This window comes from Dermacentor variabilis, chromosome 9 (assembly GCF_050947875.1).
Source record: "Dermacentor variabilis isolate Ectoservices chromosome 9, ASM5094787v1, whole genome shotgun sequence".
NCBI lineage: Eukaryota > Metazoa > Arthropoda > Arachnida > Ixodida > Ixodidae > Dermacentor > Dermacentor variabilis.
In genome coordinates, this window is record NC_134576.1 from 144,773,199 (window position 1) to 144,789,383 (window position 16,185).

General features: G+C 46.4%; 1 protein-coding gene across 2 annotated transcripts in view; it reads right to left on the reverse strand.

Moving 5' to 3' along the window:
- Positions 1-16,185, reverse strand: part of LOC142557732 (uncharacterized) — a 134,581-nt gene that overhangs the window by 6,621 nt on the left and 111,775 nt on the right. For both annotated transcript variants that reach the window (XM_075669784.1, XM_075669783.1), the window contains exons 14-15: positions 14,855-15,027; positions 10,330-10,460 (exon numbers count right to left, since the gene is read on the reverse strand). In XM_075669784.1, coding sequence (XP_075525899.1) covers positions 10,330-10,460; positions 14,855-15,027 — 304 coding nt within the window. The remainder of the gene's footprint in view (positions 1-10,329; positions 10,461-14,854; positions 15,028-16,185) is intronic.

The window sequence follows — 16,185 nt, forward strand, 5'->3', positions numbered from 1 at the left end:
TCGTAATCGAAGTTTTTCCCAACGAAGATGAATACGCATCAAACGAAGCTTCATGTTTTTGGAGCAAAGCAAGCAACTGTTGTGACTGCGAAGGTGTCAGGTCGGAACTGATGGCATCTGCAAGAGCTGAAGGAGATGCGGTCTGTCCAGTGCAAGGAATTTCAGAGGAAGCTGCTTTAAAGGAAACAACAGAGATAGACTCCGATTCAGTGGCGCAAGCCAATGTACTGCCTTTAGGGATGAGAATCTTTTCGGATGTCGGGTTTGTAACGAGAGAAGTGCAGAGCCATGATCAAACCGAACCAGCCCTGATGCAAAGGCTATCCCTCTTGCGAGACAGCATGCAGATGGTAATACGAGCACGTCGCCGCAGTCAATGACATCAGACGTGATAGTAACAATGCTTTGATGGCGAGGTGGTAGCGCGGTATCTTCTGCAGCAAGCAAGTGAAGTGGTGCGTCATCTACATGAAGTGAATAGGTCGTGTCAGTCATGTGGAGAACGCGTTGCCCACAGCAGATGGAGGCGGAGGCCGTAGAAAGAAAATCCCACCCCAATATGAGCTGCTGGGCACACGAACTTAGCACTGCAAATTGCACGTAATGCAGAAGTCCGTCAATGGAAATACGAGCAGTGCACATGCCGATAGGTCGAATGGCGGCCCCTTGAGCAGCGAGTAGCGTTGGTCCATCATAGGGGGGTCGTAACTGTCCGGAGTCGCGAGCACAATGCACGGTGAATAATTGAAACACTAGCACCAGTATCTATCAAAGCTTCGACTTGTACACCTTCTACAATAACCAATATCATATCGTACGGACGCGATGGAGGAATTTCTGTCCTGTCGTTCGATGCAGCTTTTCAGTTCAGTAATTCAGTTTTCCGGACGACGCTCGGCGAATTGAGAAGCAGGTCGAAGTGGGGACGTAGAGCGGCGAAGGGGTGACGGCGAGCGGCGTCTGTGTCCCATGACAATTGCCCCTTCCTATGCTTGTTAAGCTTCACTGGAATACTTTGCGTATGCTCCACCGTGTAATATTTCCGATTTGAAGCGAAACGGGCTTTCTGGAACCGGTATTATGCAACGCGCAGTGCATTTCGAGCTTCGAAGCCAGTCGCAAGAATTTCAAAGGCAGAGTCGATGTCATTGCTGACAGCAGCAAATTCTTTCAATGGAACACACGGCACCGAACGTCGAAGCAGCTAGGCCTAGCGTTGCCATGGTGGTGGCTACGGCTGCCAGCGAATTTGGGTGCAACAGCGCCAGTTCGAGGCAGTGAGGTAATCAAAATGGCAGCGGTGGTGGCTTTGATTATTGACATTTCGGTCCTGCGATCATGGCAAAAGATCTGGAAAATCAGACTGCAAAGGGTTCTTGAGTCAGACATTTAAAAGGTTTTTATACATTGACTATGGGGTACGTGGTGGTGCCACGAAGCCGTCCGAATTATCGGGCGTCCACAAAATCAGTTGACTACACTGGCAACTCCTCCAGCCGACGACAGGGGTCAAAGACAATCTGTTACGATTCCTCTCTGTTAGTAGAGTTAGCATTAGCACGACTTTCATTCCCGTTCAATAAAATTACAGCTAATTTTCTCTGATAGAAGCACAAATTCCCTGAGCATTTCCAGACTATTCTAAATCCCTGAGAATTCCCAGTTTTCCCGGTTGGTAGACACCCTGGACATCGCACAGTTGGCCAAGATCTTTTCTGAGAGATTGCATATTTATAGAGGTTTTTGGTGGCACAGTACGAAAGACTAGATGACATCTAGTGCCCTATACTTTTGTTTCTTTAAAGGAGTGTCATATTTGTGTGGTGTGCTATCACCCTCTTGCTAAAGGCTGCTGCTGCAACACCACTTTTGTAGAGCACTTTCGTTCCAAGGGCCCTGTTGAGGCACGAGGGCTAGTGTCATCGACACGTTTTACTACATTATTCCTGCATAACGAAACACTTGTGGGATAGCAGACATCTCTCATCACTGTCATGTTTTCACAGTGAAACTTCATTACCACGAACACTGCATTAACTAACTTTTCAGATTAACAAACTTTTCAGAAATTCCCTGCCAACTTCTTATGGTTCCAACGTAAAAACATTTCAGTACTACGAACTTTCCAGAATAATGACCGTTATTCAGTTTCCATCTCATGTGAACAACACCTCAGTACTACGAACTAACATTCCGACATTTGGGGTTTCCTAGTTTTCAGTGTATCCCTCATGGCAGCCGAAATGGTAACTTGGCAGACAAAGTGCAGAAAGTGGATGCCGCAGCGCATTGGTTCGGAAAACCCGAGACGGCGCTCAACAAGAATGCACGAGAATTTTTTAATCTATCGCGGAGGCAACGACGCATCAGGTTTTGAGAGAGTATGCTCCGAGTAGGCAGGTGTTGCCTAGCAATGGAGGTGCGTCTCCTCTTTCTGTGCATGCCTATTTCTTTCGCGCTTCCTTCTGCAGCCATACTAGCTATGCGCATGAAGAAATGTAACCTCTGTGTTCGCGGGGATGCCACACTTCGCACTTTGCTGATGGTGTTGTTTGCGCTTTGGAATAGTTCAGGTGTCCATGGTAAAGAAAGTCCAAGTGCAATGAGATCATGTCATGCCCTGCACACTGTGTCCTTTAGGTGCGAGTGAAAGTGTGCAAGGCAAGAGGAGAATCACGATGGCTTCACGAGTGCCGCCTTCCCGCCCGAGGGGGCAGTGGTAAGCTGGTGCTCTTGGCCATAGCTGCGCATGGCTGCAAGTGTGGCTGAGCGCATATGCAGCCGTGCACTCCACTTTAGAGGTAATCTGCCGCATGTGCAAAAAGTGGGCAAGATGGCGTGGCCCCATGTAAGCTGTCTTAGCCTGCGTTTAGTGTAAAGTTTCGGTGACCAGTTATAGCAAGAGGCAGGCAAAGCATTAGCTGCCGGCATTTTCCTTGATAGCGTCGTCGCAGTGCAGGCGACACTATCAGCCGCGGGGGCACAGCACACGTAAAATCGTGGCTTGTTTCGCTTAATTCGTGCTGCCGATGTGAAGATATTGTCATGGCATGGAACTGTATCATTCGTCACCACTCCCAAATTTATCAAAATGAGTTTTCTCATTCAAATTTGCTTTTTACGTTTGTCGATAAAATGAAAAATATTGCGGTCCGTTTCTATGTAAGAAAATTCGATTGGTGACTGTACTTATTTCCATAAAAGGTCAAATTTCTATAGAATGAAGCAAATTGCGAATTTTACAGACTTCCATTATATTGAGGTTTAACTGTACATCGAGACTCGACTGTGATACTTGTATATCTTACTCATTTTACAGCAGCCGAATTTTACAGGCATTTAACATCTAGCATTCACAATTTACAAAAATGGAGCTTGGCAGGTCATGTAATGCGCAGATAACCGGTGGACCATTAGGGTTGCATAATGGGTACTAAGAGAAGGGAAGCGCAGAAGGACGGCAGAAAACTAGGAGAGGCAATGAAATTAGGAAATTCGCGGGCGCTAGTTGGAAATGGTTGGTGCAGGGCAGGGGTAATTGGAGATCGCAGGGAGAGGCCTTCATCCTACAGTGGAAATAAAATGATGATGATTCACAATTCATTATTCCATTTCAATCACTATTCCTTGGCAGCTTTAGCCCTTACCATCGCCTGCATGCTATTAACACACATTGTGCTGTATTTTTACCCTGCTTTGTCATCTCGATAAGCCTATGCTCATCATCATCATCATCAGCCTGTTCTATGTCCACTGGAGGACGAAGGCCTCTCCTTGCGATCTCCAATTACCCCTGTCCTGCGCCAACTGATTCCAACTAGCGCTTCCCTTCTCTTGGTACCCATTCTGTCACCCTAATGATCTAACCTGCGCATTACATGACCTGCCCAGCTCCATATTTTTTCTCTTGGTGTCAATTAGAATACAGTGGCTGACTGATTTCTCGGACTCCAAAAATTCGGACATGCTCGATTATTCGGTCTGCTTTGGGGCACCACCATTCCCCCCATAGACCATAATGTATAACTGCCGAAATTTCAGACACCTTGCAACCTCTCGTCTGATTTTTAGGACACTCCTTGAGCCAACTCGATTGAGGGCACTTGCACCATGCGCCAGCTATGACTGGTGCATGGTTTGACTTGCTGACCGCATTTTTGTTTTGAATGAAGCCTCCTTGCTGCCCATGAAGTGGCGCTAGTGCAAATCCCTGCTCATCATCATCGTTTCTGCCTCGATCGATAAAGTGGCTACAGCAGTTCCCGTATCAGCTTAGTAAGCCATGTCAAGACAATCCAGCAGCTGATTTGTTTCTTTCTTCGTGCACGGCGCTGCGAGTAGACCACATTTTTAGTTTGCGTGACTGGTGTCAGCGTGGTAGCGTTGTGGTGTTTGCTTTGTGGGCTGTGTCGAGGTTGTGGTGATTCAACGTGGCATAAGGAAACATTGCGTCAAGTGTTTAATGGCGCTGGCAGTGCCCGCGCAGACAGCCCTGGGGAATACAGGCAAGCGGGTTCCGGGAGGCCTAGGATTTCTCGCCTTCCGATGTGCTCCCTACCGACGCCGAAAATGTTCTGCTGAGGCCTGCGCAGTGGTTGCATGGCAATTCCAGACACCGTCTCGTTTGACAGTTTCACAGGTGCTGACACTGCTGTACTGACATTCGCAGAACTCGACGACGGCGAGATCATTAGTTAGGTTTCTGCTGCACCCCCGGACGATGACTCCGAGTCGGAAGATGACGCACCATGTGCTACGCTGCCGTCGCATGCGGAGAGTGTACAAGCAGTGACTGTGCTTTCAGCCGCCTATAGTGACCGTCAGGAACAGCACCAACTAAGACGATCACAAGTGGGGAGAACGACACAGGACAAGTGCCATCCTGTGTCGTTCTCCCCACTTCTGATCGTCTTAGTTGGCGCTGTTCCTTCCTAATTCAAGTATGCACCATCTAGCCCAAATGAATGTTGTCCTGAAATAGTGACTGCACGACCCTCTCCGAGATTCAGGCTGATCTGACTGCGCGTAAACAAAACAGCGTGCAACGGCGCACTCACGATTTTTTCAAGCCTACTGCCGAGCCCGAGTAAGTGCTTGGAAATAAAGGATTTCTTTTTTTTTTTTTTTCTTAATCTGCTTTTTCGGACACTAGCCTATTCGGACACTTCCGCAGTCCCCGTGAGGTCCGAATAAACGGTCAGCGACTGTATAGTCTATACCCGTTTGCTCTCTGATCCCAAACCGCCCTTTTTCTATTTCTTAACGTTTAGCAATCTTCGTTCCATTGCTTTTTGCATGGTCCTTAACTTGTTCTCAAGCTTCATCGTCAGTCTCCAAGTCTCTGCCCCATATGTGAGCACTGGTAAAATGCACTGATTGTACACCTTCCTTTTTAATAATAATCGTAAACTTCCAGTCAGGAGCTGACTATCTCTGCCGTATGCGATCTGACCCATTTTTGTTCTTCTATGAGTTTCCTTCTCATGATCAGGGTTCCCTGTGATTAATTGACCTAGGTAAATGTACTCCTTCATAGACTCTAGAGGCTGACTGCCAATCCTGAACTCTTGTTCCTTTGCCCGGATATTCATCATTACCTTTGCCTTCTGCATATTAATCTTCAACCCCATTTACACTCTCTCTGTCAAGGTCGTCAATCATTTGTTGTAACTCTTGACAAACTGGCAGAGCTCTTGGACCGCGTGAACGACTACTCCGGCGCAAGCCCCACGGTGTCCTCGACCACTGTCACATCAGACCTCGAGGCCCGTCAAACTCACCTCGAGGAGAAAATTGACAGGCTGATGGACACCATGGCAGCAATGCAGATGGACACGCCTTGTCGCTCTCCACTGGCTAGAGGTGAATCACGTTCGCGTTCCCGTTCCCACCGAAGACACACTTCCGACGACTTCCGCTGGTACCACACCAGGTTCAGTGCCAGCACTGCAAAATGCCGACAGCCTTGTCGCTGGCAGGGAAACATGGAAGCGAGCCATTAATGGCGGCGCATGACGCAACCGCTACGCGAAGCCGCCCATTCTACCTCACAGACAGGACCGCAGGCCATCGCTTTCTTGTGGACACTGGTGCAGAGGTAAGCGTCATTCCTGCCTCCCGCCATGACTGACACCGTTGTCTGAGGACTGCGCCTTTGCAAGCTGTGAATACATCCACAATCGCAACATATGGCCAACGCTTCCTCACCATTGACCTGAGCCTGCGTCGCATATTTCAGTGGATTTTCTTCCTCGCCGACATGCGCTTCGCCATACTAGGTGCGGACTTTCTTACCCATTTCGGTTTAAACGTGAATCTCCGCTCCCGTCAACTTGTGGACTGTACGACCAGCCTCTCCGTGCAAGGTATCCTCGCACTGCTGTCCGCCTCTACGTAAGCAGCTCCGCATTTGCCATCACAATTTGCTTCTATCCTTAGTGAATTTCCTCAACTTGCCAAGCCTAGCAACCTGGAGCTTCCGGTGCGACACACTGTGACGCACCACATCGTCACCACGGGTCCTCCAGCGTCCTGCAAGCCACGACGTCTTGCTGGAGACCGCCTCGCCACAGCTTGCAGAGAATTTGACCACATGCTGCAGTTAGGTATAATCCGCCCATCATCAAGCAGCTGGTCACCTGCCCTACACATGGTGCCCAAGCGTGACCCCGGAGATTGGCGCCCTTGTGGAGACTATCATGCATTGAATGACCGCAGCGCCACCGACGGGTACCCGGTCCCGCACATTCACGACTTCGCTACCACTTTTGCTGGAACAACCAAATTTAGCAAGATTGACCTAGTCAAGGCATATCATCAAATTCCTGTGGAACCAGCGGACATACCGAAGACTGCCATCACAACACCGTTTGGTTTATTCGAGTATGTCCGCATGCATTTCGGGTTTTGGAATGCAGGCCAAACTTTTCAATGCTTCATCAATGAAGTTATACATGTTCTGCACTTCGTCATCGCCTATCTCGATGATCCGCTGGTGTCAAGTTGTTCACCAGAGCAGCACGCTGACCACCTGCAGTTGCTGTTTTCGCGACTGCAGGAACATGGCTTGACTATCAACACGGCCAAATGTGTCTTTGGTGTTGACGTCGAATTTCTTGGACATCTTGTCACACCTGAAGGAATCAAGCCATTGGACAGGAAGGTTCAAGCTCTGCGGGATTTTCCACGCCTAACGTCGCTTCGCAAGCTCCACGAATTTCTCCGGCTTCTGAACTTCCATCGTCGGTTCCTGCCTAATATAGCGCGCATCATTCTACCTTTGACCGACATGCTGAAGGCTCCAAAGACACCATCTGCAATCTTGGAGTAAACATCCGAAGCAGACGCCGCCTTCCAAGAAGCCAAGAATGCTCTGGCACAAGCCACCCTCCTAGTGCATCCCCTAACTGACGCGCCCATGCGGCTCCTCACCGACGCCTCCTCCAGTGCTGTTGGTGCAGTTCTGCAACAATTCCAGCAGAATTTGTGGTGTCCACTCGGATTCTTTTCGCAGAAGATAAAGCCGGCAGAAACTCGATACAGCACTTTCGACCGCGAACTCCTGGCTGTCTACCTTGGCATTCGCCACTTTCGCCACCTTTTCGAAGGTACCGTGTTCCACATACTGATGGATCATAAGCCACTGACATTCGCTTTCTGTGGAAACTACAGCACACACACGTCCCGGCAAATTCGGCACCTGCATTTTATATCCGAATTCACGGTCGACCTACGGTACATCGAAGGAACTGTTAATGCGGCTGCCGATGCCCTGTCACGTGTCGACGCATTTTCCACTGCTGCTGTGGATTTCGAGATTGCAGAGTCACAACAAGCTGCGTGACCTGCGTGCAGGGTCCACATCTCTCTCATTTGCTGAGGTGCCATTGCCATTCTCCTCCAGTAGGATCGTCTGCAACATGTCAACAGGCTGTGCCCGTCCATTTGTGCCTTCCTCGCACCGTCAAGTTTTTTGGAAGCTACACGACTCGAGCCATCCTGGTGTTCGTGCCACTCAGCGCCTCATCACCTCCAGTTATGTGTGGCCCGGCATCAATGCAGATGTCCGCCGCTGGGCTCGAGAATGTCAGCGCTGCCAACATGCAAAAATGAACCGCCACACCAAGTCACCACTTCATCCGTTCCGTCCGCCTGACTCTCGCTTTGACCACGTTCACATCGACATTGTCGGTCCGCTGCCTTCATCGCGTGGTAAACGATACATCCTCACCTGCGTTGACTGTTACACGCGCTGGCCTGATGCGTTTCCTGTACACTATATTAGGGCGTCCACCGTGGCGTCCGTTTTCGTAGCCGGTTGAATATCTCGTTTCGGCTGCCCCAGCGTGGTAACAACCGACCGCGGACGACAGTTTGAAAGTGAGCTCTTCGGAGTGTTAACAAGGGGGCGCCATGGGAGATTTGAACTACCGCATCAGAGGGCCGCAACGCGTCGCGCAATTTAAGAAATCTATATGTTGTGTACAAAGTGGCTTGTTAGGTGCGATTTTGGAATGAAGATTTTCTTTATATCCGTAGATCAATGAATTTTTTTTGTTAAAACGAAATTTTAAACAGATGGGTTTCTATGGGGACTTTCAAGGGGAATTACAATTCTTTCGTTACATCATATACAGTCGCCGACCGATTTTCCGGACTCCAAAAATTTGGACATGCTTGATTATTTGGTCTGCTTCGCGGCACCACCATTCTCCCCATAGACCATAATGTATAACAACTGCCGAAAGTTCGGACACCTTGCAACCTCTCGTCTGACTTTTCGGACACTCCTTGAGCCAACTCGATCGAGAGCACCATGCACAGACTCTGACCGGTGCATGGTTCGACTTGCTGAACGCCATTTTTGTTTTGAACGGAGCCTCCTTGCTGCCCCACGAAGTGGCGCTACTGCAAATCCCCGCTCATCATCGTTTCTGCCTGGTTCAATAGAGTGGCTCTACAGCAGTTCCGGTTTCAGCTTCGTAAGCCATGTCAAGACAATCCAGCAGCTGGTTTGTTCTGCTGAGACCTGCGCAGCAGTTGCATTGCGATTCCGGACACCGTCTCATTTGATAGTTTCACAGATGCTGACACTGCTATACTGACATGTGCAGAACTCGACGATGGCGAGATCATTCGTCGGGTTTCTGCTGCACCGCCGGGCGATGACTCTGAGTCTGAAGATGACGCACCATGTGCTACGCTGCCGTCGCATGCAGAGCGTGTACAAACAGTGACTGTGCTTTTAGCCGCATATAGTGACCGTACGACCCTCTCAGAGATTCAGGCTTATCTGACTGCGCGTAACCGGAACAGCGCGCAAGGGCGCATTCACGATTTCTTCAAGCCTACTGCCGAGCCAGAATAAGGTCGTGGAAATAAAGGATTTCATTTTTTTTTTCTTAATCTGCTTTTTCGGACACCTGTTTATTCGGACATCTCTGCAGTCCCCGTGAGGTCTGAATAAACGGTCGGCGACAGTATTTTGTTATAAGCCGTTTTGCTATAACGAGATTTAAGTGTATTGCTGTGTACGTAACGGCCACCCAATTTACCACTTGACACATATCAGAAGAAAATATGCGCACAGAAAAATGTGCGATTTCACTCAGCACGTTGCAGTGCTTGTCGCACCTGTGAATTTCCCTGAAATGCAGTTTCATGGGCTGGTCTCAGGTGCTTTGTATTTTCAAGGCTGTTGTGGCACTGCAGCAGAGCAGCACTACGTTCTAGGCATGTGAGACAGTGATGTCACACTTACCATTGTGAAAATGCAACCGCCAGCAGCACACATGCATGAGCAAGCAGGCATGAGCGTGCTCCGACCTGAGGAGAACCAGGTCGGACTCGACTGCAAACTTTCGTATCTCTTCGCTAAGGGACAAAGCTGTACTGGTATTGTGGCAGAAACTTGAGCTTGTCTCATCTATAGTTAGTGGACTGTTCGAGTCTTTCACATGTGGTGATGCTGCCGCTGTGCAAGTAGAAAACAACGTCGCAGTGTCTTGAGACAGTCTGCGACAGCTGAGGTAATAATGGTTGGCGCAGGCAAATTGTGGAGTTTAATGTCCCGAGACTGCAACGCAAGTTGTGAAGGATGTCGTAGTGGAAGGCTTCGGATTAATTTTGACCACCTGAGATTCTTTGATGAGTACGTAAACTTAAGTACACGAATGTTCCTGCATTTTGGCTTCCACGGAAATGCAGCCAATCTGGTTGCAAATCAGACACTCACAAATTACACAATCCCTTTGTACATAGGAAAGAGCCTGACTGGACAAGCAAAACCAGCCCTAGGTTTGCCAGTGAACAGTAAGGAGTGAAGCTTACGCATGAAACAGTGCCGAGGGTGACATGCCAAACTGCATGGGGGCTGTCTGGCCAAATGGGGCTCCAAAGGGTTCGTGTGCTGGCTGCTGCTGCTGAGGCTGCTGTTGCAGAGGCGTGGCTGGTTGGCTTGGCTGCACCATTGGGACGGGAAAGCACCTATTAAAGCTACCCAGTATGCTTCAAAATCCTTGCTGAATGGTAGTGTGCTATAATGGTACCATAAATAAAGTAGCCTATGAATATCTTCACAAGGCTGCAATTACGCATACATAGATGCCCAAGAATGTGTCATAGGAACAGCCGTCACTGTAGCTCAGTGGTAAAGTATTGCATAACGCAGAGCATGCAAGTTTTAGCCATCGCTGACTGCAAGTTATTTTTTCATCCACCTTCATTTGCCTTTATCTAATCATTTCTACATTTAATTAAGACAAATAATTTACCCTATGCTTTCCTTGGCTTCATTATCTGGTGGCTGCATATGGTGACTAGCGAAAATTGAGCCTCTTGGTTCTTCCCCTTGTCCTTCAAAGTGTACACTCACACACAACCACAAAACGGGCCTTGTGCTTGTATAAATTATGCCATGTGACAACAAATTTAGTTCAGTAAGAACATCTACATTGTATTGGACTCAATTCCTTTAAACACTTACTACTTGTCTGTACTGAACGAATTTCTGTCAAATGAAGAAAAAAAAAAAAAAAACACGTCTAATACTAGCTTGGCTACAAATACAAGTGGCAAGACACTACAGGTTTACATGGACATGCAAGATGAGCACTAAATTTGGCTATAATGGTAGCTAGGTAATAGTGCAAGCACAAAAGGAATTAGGATGTTACCGTATTTATTTAAATCTGGGCAGATAGTATTTTTTTTTCTTTAAATAATCATATAGCAAACTTTAGAGTCAACTTAGATTCGAGGAAAAAAACAAAACAAAACAAAAAACACATTCCAGCGTTTAACTGAAATTGATTAATGCGGTGCATAGTTAGCGCCATGCAGAAAAGTCAGTATCGCAGCTGCTACTAGCCGTGCCAGTAGCCAAATGATGTACACAAGTGACATCGCCATTTTGACCTGTGTCATGTTAAAGTGTACTAGAATATGGCTCTGCAGCAAGGTGCAACGACGACGAAAAACACTGTGGCAGAGCTGCGATGGAAGTGGACTGGGCCACATCAAAGTCACGCCGTTGGAAACTAGTACTGGCAATTCTGCTAAGAAGGGTCATTCAGGTCTTTTCGCACAGGTATATGCGTTCAGATCGCTAAAACTGTGTTTATAATTGCATATGACATGTATTTATGCCTTAGGAATAGATGCCTTTCTTTCTCTTCTGTAATTTTTTTTTTAATGCCGCTTGGTGATTGTGTGCGCATTGTGGCCGCCGTGTCGACTTTCATTCTACCACATTATATGGATCCCTTTGGAGAACAAATATTTTTCTCGTTCCTCAACCAGCCTGTATCTCTTGTGTGTATTTTCGCATGTATAGTTTTCCATCAGTAGGTCTTGCGAAACGCAGATGGAAAAACATGTAAACCTCCTGCTTACTGGTTCAAACAAATGAAACATCTGCCACATCCGGCGAACTGTCAGATTTACGGGAAGTATTCTTATAGAAAAAGGAAAAAAAAAGGAAAAAAAAAAAAGCCTGCCAGTGCGACATTCCATTCATGTTCCCATCTTCCTGGCATAACAGAATGCGGAGTAATTGATACAGGTTCTTTTATGGCAATCGGACCTCAGGCACCAAAAACAGTTTTAGGTAGCCATTATCTATGCTAATCTTTGGCCTATAAGCTGTGTGAAACTTAAAAAAAATCCAGTCCAGGCTTTAAAAAAAAGGGGGGGGGGGGGCAAAGGAACGCAGTACCCTAATTAGTGGCTGCATTGTGGATATGGCACTGTGCTGTTAAACTCGAGCTCGCAGGTTCACACCAGGTCACGGAATTCGATGGGGACAAAATGAAAAAACACTAGTGCACTTCTGTTTAGGCGCACGTTAAAGAACCCCAGGTGGTGAGAACTGAACAGGGTGCCTCATAATCATATTGCCAGATGTAAAACACCAGAATTTGATTAATTCAGAAAAAAAAGAGAAGAAAAGGTAGCTGCGTCCTTAGGCTTTTTTTTAGGGGCGTAAACGAAATAAATTATTCTCGTGTCTGATTTGTGAGATGAACATGTTCGCTTATGTTATATTTCATACCTAAATGTAATGCTGTTCCGAACTGTACGTCCACTCAACTAAGCAGCTTCTGTATCATAAATGGCTGCTTTCAGTCATCTGGCACACTATCATAAGGACAATAATGAAGCAATTAAAGGAATGGCATGCCTCTCATACATGTAGAGATATTTGTACATCGACTGTGTTGATTGAAGATAGGTATGGTACCACATTGGGCATACAGTTTTAATGGGTTACAGACATGGTCAGACAATGTTTTCCTTGCCTGAGTCAAGTTAGCAGATTTACAGGCTGCCCAAAAATGGGGCACTTATATATAATGAATGGCACCTAGGAACTTGTTCAGCAGAACTGATAAGCACCTGTGCGTTAATTCTCTCAGGAACTGGTGCGCCGCTACGCCACAGCCATGACTCTCCAGCAGCACAATCATTTGGAATAAGAGTCCTAACTTGCACCAGCCCTACACTTTCAAGACTTCTAAAGTGCTGTTATGCATTGCATTCAAATGGAAATGGCTTTTCGATAATTTTTAATAGCGAATTCCGAAGTTGAAAGCGATCAGAATAGCAAATACCATTCCACTATATATTTTTACTTCATTTCCCCTGCTGCTACGTTGAAGGAGATCGCCAGACAGGCCACGGAGATTACATTGGTAAAAACCTTCCGGTCTCCCTGATTCAGTCTGAGTACTTAGGCAATGTTTTTTTTCCCTAACACTTCTGTTGATATTAATGTCCAATAATTGCCTCGATTCCTTTTCTTGGAAAGTCTATTCGTTCACCCGGGGCTGGCGCAGGTTCAAAAAAACAAAAAAACACATGCTTATTCCGGTCGGGAGCTTTCACTTTTTCAATCAGTACATTTAGGATATTTACTCATTTTTCTCTTGCATACATGTCGTGGATATATACGTCTATGTACCCTTAGATTTACGTAGAAGTGCATTGGTAACCTGCTTCTCTTAGTGCCGCACAGTTAGTAAACCTGGTTTATTTAACTACAACATTGTTTTTGTTGATCATCGTCACTAATCAGCATTCCACCAACAAGAAGGGCATGTACAATGGCATGATATCAATAACATTTTCTTCCATAGCTTCATGTTGCAGACAGGCGACTTCTATGGCAAAAATTATGTGGTACTTTTAGAAAACAATGTTAAAAATAGCTGTTCACCTGGCTAAAACTACAATTGGTACCAGCCGACAAGCACATCAAACCAAGTAAAACCATAAAACATTTTACTGCACAGACTTTCTGCGAGAAAAGCTGGGCGCTCGCCAGCGTCCGCGCAATGAACCTGCGCGTGCTAGCAGACGACGCACTTGACGACAGCAAAATTGAAGACGTCATGTTGTATAACACATGCCTCAAATATGTATATGTAATGAAAAGGTGTCAGTAGAAATTTGCGGTTGAAATAAAGCCCCATTAAAGGAGCATACACACGCAATCGGTCTCAGCGCACACAGCGAAATTATGTTGAATATGCCGCAAAGTGCATCTCTGCCTTAATCCGGTTCACTCACAGTGCCCTCGCACAATTTTTCCACGTGCGCCGTCTTAGCGGGAGAGCGCCATTCGGCCCACTCGACTATTGTCAAGTACACTCTAGTAGCGTCAGCATGCAGCGTGGCATTAACGTATTAACACCAAACTATAGTGTCGCTTTCACACAATAAGTTGCACTTGCTGCAGATGCGTCGTCAAATGTTCAAGCTGCGCAGGACTTCGGCATCGATTGCAAAAACATCCATCATTGGAGGGGTCAATAGGAGGCACTTTTTGCGTGTGCTGGAACGAGGAGGTAGCAGCAATAAGGTCGATAGCAATGAGCTTGGCACGTTCATATTCAATAAATGCCGTTTTCATTTTGTCCACACTGGTCTCGCTTTTTTGTTTGTTCTACTGGCTTCGGACTTTTGGGGGTCGGCCTAGAATCGGGGCCGGCCTAGATTCGAGTAAATATGGTATTACACTTAAGTTTTAGTGGTAGGCAGCACTCTGCTGTCCATTCTTCTGACCCATGTTTATTGACATCTACTGTGCAGGCAATGTAGCCTTTTCTGAGGAGATATCTTGGGTTTAGCCAAACCACTATAAAATCCAGTATAGAACGCTTTTGAACAGCCTACATGTGCTCAGGCAAAATTCACTCGGGCCAGCATGGTAGGGTTACAATATCAAACTTTGAACGTTGAACAGGAAATGCCATTGTAGGCAAATCCCTTTGTTAAAGTAGGACAAAAAACCATACAGTACAAGCTGTCAATCAACCTGAAAAAACATGGATTATAAAAACAAGGATATATTTACCTGAGCTCCAAAGCGGAAGACTCCACCTGATGTGGGGCCAGTGCTGCCAAACTGGAAAGTCACCGGTGGTGCAGTTGTTGGGGGCCGAAAGACAAATGATGATTGGGTGGGGACATTTGATGCAGGCAGCCCAAATCCAGAATTGTGTGTAGGCTGTTGGCAGCCAAAGCCAACTAGCAAGGAATGGAAACCAGTGTCAATTGCTGTGAGGATACCAGCAGCATAGGGACAGCAAAGAAAAGGCAAATACCATGTGTGATTAAAAGATTGATGGGGTTTTAATGCCCCAAAGCAGCACATGGAAAAAAAAAGTCGCTGTAGTCTAACACTGCGGATTAGTAAACTTTGCGATACAGTAAACCTCATTATGGCAAAATCGCATTACTCAGTTTTTCACCTTACATTACTATGGCACTGCTTTAGCTCCTTTGCCTTTAGCAAAAACAGCTTATAATAAAGTCAATTTTCTGTCCTGATGACTTCGTTACAATGAGGGTTTACTGTATATTTGGTGTTCGCTAACACGTACCCTGTTCTCGGAGAATTTTTACATCCTACTTTCATAAGAGTAATTGCTGTAGCAGGTGAACATACATAAAGCATGCAGAAGCTTTGAATATATACCATAGATTGCACAGGACTGAACCAACCTCTCTTTGTCACTTTCAAAACCTTAACAAAAATCGTAGATACACAGTGGAAACCTGTTGATACTATCTCTAGAAAACCATAGAAAAATGATGTGATAAGGAAAACGTAACATCCGATAACACTTGTAACAGCACTACAGGCAAGATAAAAGATACTCTTACACAAAAGCTTATTTGAAGTTGAATAGGAAGTCAACAAACAATTGAAAACCTGCTTATAAAGCTCATTACCGCTGCCTAGAGGTTACATTGAATGTTGACCACTTTGATTACATTGAATGTTGACCACTGCAAATTACACAAATTAAATCCTGTAATTACCAGTTGGCCCTTCGGTCAAATCGCCAATCCTTTTAAACACTAACAGCCCTTCTACAGCTTCCACGCAGCCTTGTGCATCAAAGCAACCGTGCAATGTATTGAAGGTCAGGAGACGGTGTCAGCAAAGGTGGGGCAACCCCTTGTGCCTTCGTCCTCTTTCTTTTAGCTTTCCATTTCATCAGCCGTGTTAAGATCAGCAAGCAGCGACTATCTGAACACAGCAATGAAAATCCTTCCATGTCACATAGCAGGTTCTGTGAAGCCACTATATTTTCAGCAGCGATATGTGGCAACTAGCATTGGTGCTCATGATTGCTAATGTCATGTTGGCAGTGTGCTGTTGCAGTTTTCAGAGGTAAC